This window comes from Cetorhinus maximus, unplaced genomic scaffold (genome assembly GCF_964194155.1).
Source record: "Cetorhinus maximus unplaced genomic scaffold, sCetMax3.hap1.1 HAP1_SCAFFOLD_2538, whole genome shotgun sequence".
In the NCBI taxonomy this organism is placed as follows: domain Eukaryota; kingdom Metazoa; phylum Chordata; class Chondrichthyes; order Lamniformes; family Cetorhinidae; genus Cetorhinus; species Cetorhinus maximus.
In genome coordinates this window covers 29,092-38,167 of record NW_027598475.1, presented here as the reverse complement: position 1 = coordinate 38,167, position 9,076 = coordinate 29,092, and the positions used below count along the sequence as shown (strand labels likewise).

Below are 9,076 nucleotides of genomic sequence, written 5' to 3'. Positions count from 1 at the left end.
TGGGGAAGGGAGGAGGGGCTGGGGATCTTTGGACAATCCTGACACTCTCGTTCTGTGTCCCAGTCTCTCTTCAGGAACAATATTTCTCAATATCAGCTGCCTCGACGCAGGGCAGTGCCCTTTTCTCACAGATGAAAGGGAAGTGATCGGTACAACTGGCATCATTCCAGCCGTTTATTCTGATAATGGCGCAGTTTTCATTTCCTTTTGCATTATTCGGTTCACCCTGCTCCCATCGGGTAAAACTGGGAAATGGGGAAATAAAAAATACCGATAAAAATCCGACACATTCCTGCACAGAATCAGCAAGATTCCTACAGCCCTGTACAAATCCCAAACTAATCCCACTGTCCCGCTCTCTCCCCATAGCCCTGTACAAATCCCAAACAAATCCCACTGTCCTGCTCTCTCCCCATAGCCCTGTATCAATCCCAAACTAATCCCACTGTCCCGCTCTCTCCCCATAGCCCTGTATCAATCCCAAACTAATCCCACTGTCCCGCTCTCTCCCCATAGCCCTGTATCAATCCCAAACTAATCCCACTGTCCCGCTCTCTCCCCATAGCCCTGTATCAATCCCAAACTAATCCCACTGTCCCGCTCTCTCCCCATAGCCCTGTATCAATCCCAAACTAATCCCACTGTCCCGCTCTCTCCCCATCGCCCTGTATCAATCCCAAACTAATCCCCTTGTCCTGCTCTTTCTCTCCATGCGATGCTGGGACCCACCTCACTGGGGTCCCATCCACCCATTTCCAGTTTCCTTCACTCTCTCGATCTGTTAGTCCGATCCAGTGATCCCCAGGATTATTCTCGATAGATTTCTTTATGAAATTCTGCAGCAGATACAATGATGGAATGTGTTCAGTTAGTATGACTGCCTTAACTCACACAAACACGCACACACAACTGATCCCCAAAATACACCAAACCCTTCCTCAGGAAATTCTCCCTCATTCCCTCTGATTAAATATCGGGAAGACTGAAGCTGTTTTTTTCCATCTCTGTTCCAAACTCCATTCCCAAGTTACCGACTCCATCCTGGGAACTCTCTGAGTCTGAACCAGACTGTTCACAACCCTGGGGTTGTGTTTAACCTGGAGATGGGATTCCCACCTCATATCCACATCATCACCAAGACGGCCTCTTCCCAACTCCGTAACATCGCCCAGAACCACCCCGGGCTCAGCTCATCGACTGCTGGAACCCTCTTTCATGTAGTGTAGAGGGAGCATTACTCTGTATCTAACCCTGTGCTGTACCTGTCCTGGGAGTGTTTGATGGGGACAGTGTAGAGGGAGCTTTACTCTGTATCTAACCCTGTGCTGTACCTGTCCTGGGATTGTTTGATGGGGACAGTGTAGAGGGAGCTTTACTCTGTATCTAACCCCATGCTGTCCCTGTCCTGGGAGTGTTTGATAGGGACGGTGTAGAGGGAGCTTTACTCTGTATCTAACCCCATGCTGTATCCGTCCTGGGAATGTTTGATGAGGACAGTCTAGAGGGAGCTTTACTCTATATCTAACTCCGTGCTGTACCTGTCCTGGGAGTGTTTGATAGGGACGGTGTAGAGGGAGCTTTACTCTGTATCTAACCCCGTGCTGTACCTGTCCTGGGAGTGTTTGATGGGGACAGTGTAGAGGGAGCTTTACTCTGTATCTAACCCCATGCTGTACCTGTCCTGGGAGTGTTTGATGGGGACAGTGTAGAGGGAGCTTTACTCTGTATCTAACCCCATGCTGTACCTGTCCTGGGAGTGTTTTATGGGGACAGTGTAGAGGGATATTTTCTCTCTATCTCATTCTGACAGATGCGTCTGTCATTCTCACCTGTTCCTGTTCTGTATTTATGATGATGAAGTGTGAATTTTGGGATTCACATTGTTGTTTTGCCGAGTCCCAGTTTACTCTCTCCGTTGAGAATCTATAGCAATGATGATTATGAACTTTCCAGCCGTTCGGACAGGGAGACTCTGCAAAATTATAAAGACTTAATTCAGAGAAATACAATGAATCATTAGGAACAGGAGGAGGCCATTCAGCCCCTCTCGAGCCTGTTACACAGGAACAGGAGGATCCCATTCGGCCCCTCTCGAGCCTGTTACACAGGAACAGGAGGATCCCATTCGGCCCCTCTCGAGCCTGTTACACAGGAACAGGAGGAGACCATTCAGCCCCTCTCGAGCCTGTTACACAGGAACAGGAGGAGGCCATTCAGCCCCTCTCGAGCCTGTTACACAGGAACAGGAGGAGGCCATTCAGCCCCTCTCGGGTATTTTACACCATTCTATTGGATCTGCTCTGTATCTTAACTCCCTCGGTTCCGTGTCCCTCCATCCCCAACAACAATCCCTCAATCTCAGTTTTGACGTTTCCCTTTGACCTCCGGCCCCCACAGTTTATTTCGGGGGTGGGGGGAGAGTTCCTGAATTCTGCTCCCCTTTGTGTGAAGAGGTGTTTCCTGATGTCCCCCCTGAACGTCCTGGCTCGAATTTTAACCTTCTTCCCGCTTGTTCTCGACTCCCCCTCCCCGGCTCCCCCCACAACCCACCGGATCAGAGGAAATAGTTTCTCCCCATCGACCCAATCGAATCTCTTTATTGCTTTCAACGCCTCGGGTCCGGTCGCTGTGGTTTTGTTTGTCGGCCTCAGGTTTCGAGTTTGGCTCACCCGCCTGCACCTTATCCAATCTCCTCAATCTGTCGGACAGACCCCCAGACAGGGGTTGGGAGTGGGGAGACAGGGAGTAGGGGTGGGGAGACAGGGGGTAGGGGTGGGGAGACAGGGGGTGGGGGTGGGGAGACAGGGGGTGGGGGTGGGGAGACAGGGGGTGGGGGTGGGGAGACAGGGTATGGGGGTGGGGAGACAGGGCGTGGGGGTGGGTAGACAGGGGTTGGGGTGGGGGAGTGGAGACAGGGGGTGGGGGGGGAGACAGGGGGTGGGGGTGGGGAGACAGGGGGTGGGGGTGAGGAGACAGGGGGTGGGGGTGGGGAGACAAGGGGTGGGGGTGGGGAGACAGGGGAAGGGGGTGGGGAGACAGGGGGTGGGTGTGAGGAGACACGGGGTTGGGGGGGAGACGGGGTGGGGGTGGGGAGACAGGGGGTAGGGGTGGGAAGACAGGGGGTGGGGGTGGGGTGATGGGGTGGGGGTGGGGAGACAGGGCGTGGGGGTGGGGTGGGGAGGCTGGGGAGGGTGGGGGTGGGGAGACAGGACGTGGGATGGGGGTGGGGAGACAGGGCAGGGTGGGCAGACAGGGGGCGGGGGTGGGGAGACAGGGAGACAGGGGGCGGGGTGACGGGGCGGGGGCGGGAGACAGGGGGCGAGGGCGGAGAGACAGGGGATGGGGGCGGGGAGACAGGGGCGGGTAGACAGGGGGTGGGGGTGAGGGAGGGGAGACAGGGGATGAGGGAGGGGAGACAGGGGGTGAGGGAGGGGAGACAGGGGGTGGGGGTGGGGGTGGGTAGACAGGGGGTTGGAGTGGGTAGACGGGGTGGGGGAGGGGAGACAATGTGTGGGGTGGGTAGACAGGGTGGGGGTGGGGGTGGGGAGACAGGGGGTGGGGGTGGGGAGATAGGGGGTGGGGTGGGGGGACAGCGGGTGGGGAGGCAGGTGGGGGGAGACAGGGGGTCGGGGAGACGGGGTGTGGGGCTGGGGAGACGGGGTGTGGGGCCGGGGAGACGGGGTGTGGGGCCGGGGAGACGGGGTGTGGGGGCGGGGAGACGCGGTGTGGGGGCGGGGAGACGGGGTGTGGGGGCAGGGAGACGGGGTGTGGGGGCGGGGAGACAGGGGGTGGGGGTGGGGGTGGGGTTGGGGAGACAGGGGGTGGGGGCGATCCCAATGGGACAGAGTGTGGGATGGTGGGAGAGTGGGGAAGGGGGTGGGGGCCGACAGCACCAACTCACCCGAGTAGTTCCGGAGGACGGCGCAGAAGGATCTTCGGTCCTGGAGCGTCTGTTCAAGGGTCTCGGACATATTCCGGATCTTTCCATTCAGCCCCGTCATGTTCTTGTCCATCTGTAGGACTGAGAGAATCACAGGGTCATAGAACTTACAGGGTCAAAGAACCACAGGGTCTGAAGTGCACAGAAGGAGGCCATTTGGCCCATCGTGTCCGCACCGGCACTCCGAATGAGCGTTCGGACCCAGTGCCATTGCCCTGCCTTTTCCCCCCTGTACCCCTGCACATTGTATCTGTTCAAATAACCATCCAATGCCCCCTTGAATGCCTCAATTCAACCTGCCTCTCCCACATGACCAGGCAGCACATCCCAGAGCCGAACCGCTCGGCCTGCGAAAACGTTTTCTCTCACATCGCGTTTGATTCCTTCGCAAATCGCTTAAAAATCTGTGTCCTCTGGGCCCAGTGTGAACAGCTTCTCCCCGTCTCCTCTCTCCATCCCCCTCTTGACTCTGAACGTCTCCATCAAATCCCCTCTCAGCCTCCTTCTCTCCGAGGAGAATAATCCCAACCTCTCCCGTCTCTGCTCGAAACTGAAGCTTCTCATCCCCAGAAAATCCGTCTAAACCTCTTCTGCGTTTTCTCTCCAATGTGTTCAAATCCTTCCGATAATGTGGCTCTGAGCGGAAACACGCTGTGATGGGTGTGGGTTATATCAGAGTGTTACAGTGAGGGGTGTGGGATATATCAGAGTGTTACAGTGAGGGGTGTGGGATATATCAGAGTGTTACAGTGAGGGGTGTGGGATATATCAGAGTGTTACAGTGAGGGGTGTGGGATATATCAGAGTGTTACAGTGAGGGGTGTGGGATATATCAGAGTGTTACAGTGAGGGGTGTGGGGTATATCAGAGTGTTACAGTGAGGGGTCTGGGATATATCAGAGTGTTACAGTGAGGGGTGTGGGATATATCAGAGTGTTACAGTGAGGGGTGTGGGGTATGTCAGAGTGTTACAGTGAGGGGTGTGGAGTATGTCAGAGTGTTACAGTGAGGGGTGTGGGATATATCAGAGTGTTACAGTGAGCGGTGTGGGGTATATCCGAGTGCTACAGTGGGGGGTGTGGGGTATATCAGAGTGCTACAGTGAGGTGTGTGGGTTATATCAGAGTGCTACAGTGAGGGGTGTGGGGTATATCAGAGTGTTACAGTGAGGGGTGTGGGGTATATCAGAGTGTTACAGTGAGGGGTGTGGGATATATCAGAGTGTTACAGTGAGGGGTGTGGGATATATCAGAGTGTTACAGTGAGGGGTGTGGGATATATCAGAGTGTTACAGTGAGGGGTGTGGGATATATCAGAGTGTTACAGTGAGGGGTGTGGGATATATCAGAGTGTTACAGTGAGGGGTGTGGGGTATATCAGAGTGTTACAGTGAGGGGTGTGGGATATATCAGAGTGTTACAGTGAGGGGTGTGGGGTATATCAGAGTGTTACAGTGAGGGGTGTGGGATATATCAGAGTGTTACAGTGAGGGGTGTGGGATATATCAGAGTGTTACAGTGAGGGGTGTGGGGTATATCAGAGTGTTACAGTGAGGGGTGTGGGGTATATCAGAGTGTTACAGTGAGGGGTGTGGGGTATGTCAGAGTGTTACAGTGAGGGGTGTGGGGTATGTCAGAGTGTTACAGTGTGGGGTGTGGGATATATCAGAGTGTTACAGTGAGGGGTGTGGGGTATATCAGAGTGCTACAGTGAGGGGTGTGGGGTATATCAGAGTGCTACAGTGAGGGGTGTGGGGTATATCAATGTGTTACAGTGAGGGATGTGGGATATATCAGAGTGTTACAGTGAGGGGTGTGGGATATATCAATGTGTTACAGTGAGGGATGTGGGATATATCAGAGTGTTACAGTGGGGGATGTGAGATACATCAGAGTGTTAGAGTGAGAGGTGTGTGATATATTTCAATATTAGGGAGAATCATGTGGGACATATCAGAGTGTTACAGTGAGGGGTGTGGGATATATCAGAGTGTTACAGTGAGGGGTGTGGGATATATCAGAGTGTTACAGTGAGGGGTGTGGGATATATCAGAGTGTTACAGTGAGGCGTGTGGGATATATCAGAGTGTTACAGTGAGGGGTGTGGTATATATCAGTGTGTTACAGTGAGGGGTGTGGGACATATCAGTGTGTTACAGTGAGGGGTGTGGGATATATCCGAGTGTTACAGTGAAGCATGTGCAATATATGAGAGTATAACAGTGTGGATTGTGTGATATCAGTGTGTTAAAGTGAAGAATGTGTAATATTTCATAATGTTTCAGTGATGTGTGTAGGAACTATCAGACTGTTACAGTGAGGGGTGTGTGGTATATCAGGGAGTTACAGTGAGGGGTGTGGGATATATCAGAATGTTACAGTGAGGGGTGTGGGAACTATCAGAGTGTTACAGTGAGGGGTGTGTGATATATCAGAGTGTTACAGTGAGGGGTGTGGGATATATCAGAGTGTTACAGTGTGGGTTGTGGGAAATATCAGAGTGTTACAGTGTGGGTTGTGGGAAATATCAGAGTGTTACAGTGAGGGGAGTGGGATATATCAGAGTGTTAAAGTGAGGGGTGTAGGATATATCAGAGTGTTACAGTGAGGGATGTGGGATATATCATACTGTTACAGTGAGGGGTGTGGGATATATCAGGGTGTTACAGTGAGGGGTGTGGGATATATCATACTGTTACAGTGAGGGGTGTGGGATATATCAGGGTGTTACAGTGAGGGGTGTGGGATATATCAGAGTGTTACAGTGAGGGGTGTGGGATATATCAGAGTGTTACAGTGAGGGGTCTGGGATATATCAGAGTGTTCCAGTGAGGGGTGTGTGATATTTCAGCGTGTTACAGGGAGGGATGTGGGATATATCAGACTGTTAGAGTGAGGGGTGTGGGGTATGCCTGAGTGTTACAGTGAGGGGTGTGGGATATATCAGTTTGTTTCTGTGAGAGGTGTGGGATTTATCAACATTTTACACTGAGGTGCGTGGTGTAAATCAGTGTTTTACAGTGAGGGGTGTGAGATATATCAGAGTGTTACAGTGAGGGGTGTGGAGTATATTGGAATGTTACAGTGAAGGGTGTGGGATATATCAGAGTGTTACAGTGAGGGCTGCCTAATATATCAGGGTGTTATAGGGAGGTGTGTGGGATATATCAGATTGTTACGGTGAAGGGTGTGGGATATATCAGATTGTTACGGTGAAGGGTGTGGTATATATCAGATTGTTACGGTGAGGGGTGTGGGGAATATCAGTGTTCTAGTGAGTGGTGTGGAATATATCAGTGTTAGTGTGAGAGGGTTTGAATGTATGAATAAACTACGCTACTGATTTAAATCTAGAGAGATGTTGCTGCTTCTCCCTTTAAAGTCTGACCTCACAAACTGAGGGCTTTGGTAAACACACCACAGCCTATTTCCAACATGAAAACACCCCTGCTTACGGACAGAGGGTGAGAAAATAAAGGAGTTCAGTATTGCCTCCGTTCAATCTCTGTAACAGGTTCAGTGTCAGATTCAGTTTCCTACCTTGGACTCTCAGCCCTATCGCAATAACCAAACTGATGATTAGGACAATGAGGCAGGCGATGCCAAGATGTGTTGAAGTTATTGATCTTCTTCCTCCAACTGGTTCCTGCCCAGTTTTACCTGGAATAGAGAAGTAAAGATTGACCCATGTTGAGCAACCCGTGTTACTGCACGGAACAGACAATGGTGACGTATCTACCCCCCTTATCAAGAGAAACAACAACCACGTTACTCGTTTATATCCCTCGTTTCACATCCCAGTGCACGGTACAGGAGCGTTATCAAAGAGAATCGAACACCGAGTCACACAGGGAGATATTAGGGACAGGAAACCAAAAGCTCAGACACAGAGATCAGTACAAGGAGCGTCTTAAAGGAGGAGAGAGAAACAGAGAAATTGAGGCAGAGAGAGAGAGAGAGAGATAGATAGGCGGAGAGGTTCAGCGAGAGCTTTTTGCAGTTCAGGGTCCAGGCAGCTGAAGGCTTCGGGGAATTACCATAGGTACAGAGTAAAGCCCCTCTACAGTCCCTGTCAAACGCTCCCAAGACAGGGACAGCACGGGGTTAGAAAGAGAGTAAAGCTCCATCTACACTGTCCCCATCAAACACTCCCAGGACAGGTACAGCTCAGGTTTAGATACAGAGTAAATATTCCTCTACACCGTCCCCATCAAACACTCTCAGGACAGGTAGAGCACAGGGTTAGATACAGAGTAAAGCTCCCTCTACACTGTCCCCATCAAACACTCAGGACAGGAACAGCATGGGGTTAGATACAGAGTAAAGCCCCCTCTACATCGTCCCCATCAAACACTCCCAGTACAGGTACAGCACGGGGTTAGGTACAGAGTGAAGCTCCCTCTACCCTGTCCCCATCAAACACTCCCAGGACAGGTACAGCACGGGGTTAGATACAGAGTAAAGCACCCTCTACACTGTATTTATCAAACTCACTATCTCACTTTCTGTCTCTCTGCCTCTCTTTCTCTGTTTCTGTTTTTCCCTCTCTCTCAATGCATATTTGTCTCTCTCACTCTCCCTGTCTTTCTTTCTCTCTCTCACTCTTCTCATTCTCTCTCTCGTTCTTGCTCTATTTCTCTCTCTGTTTCTCCATCTCCACCTCTCTGTCTCTCTCCCTATCTCGCTGTCCCTCTCCTTGCATCTCTCTCTCTCTCCCTCTCTCTCTCTCTCCCTCTATTGAACAGTTTAACCTACGTTCACTGGGGGCTGTCGTGTTGTTTTTGATGTTTCTCGTATTCATGTAGTCGCTGTCCTGCTCCATGGTTTGTGTCTGAGGGGTCTCTCTCCTCCGTTCCTGACCTGTCTGCTTCTCTATCTCTCTCAGATGTGTCTCAGTCTTTCCTCAGACTCGATGTCAGGGCGAAAACTTCCTCAAAACTGTTTCTGCCTCTTTGTTCCATTTCACAATGACACTTCCCCTGAGATCAGAATGAGAGGCTGGTTGTACTGACACCAGGGGCAGCAGTCCCTCTCTCTCAATCTCTCTCACCATCTCTCTCTCTGTCTCCCTCTCTCTCAATCTCTCTCACCATCTCTCTCTCTGTCTCCCTTTCTCTCAATCTCTCTCACCATCTCT

The 9,076-nt window shown here is 51.7% G+C and overlaps 1 protein-coding gene across 1 annotated transcript; it reads right to left on the bottom strand.

Moving 5' to 3' along the window:
- Positions 1 to 1,829: 1,829 nt before the first annotated feature.
- Positions 1,830 to 8,778, bottom strand: LOC144677442 (oxidized low-density lipoprotein receptor 1-like; the record flags this gene model as incomplete). The annotated part of the gene is made up of 3 exons (XM_078537535.1): positions 8,695 to 8,778; positions 3,902 to 4,021; positions 1,830 to 1,972 (listed from the first exon to the last, which is right to left on the bottom strand). Coding segments are annotated over exons 1-3 (330 nt in total), but the record flags the coding sequence as incomplete, so codon positions are not given.
- Positions 8,779 to 9,076: the final 298 nt, after the last annotated feature.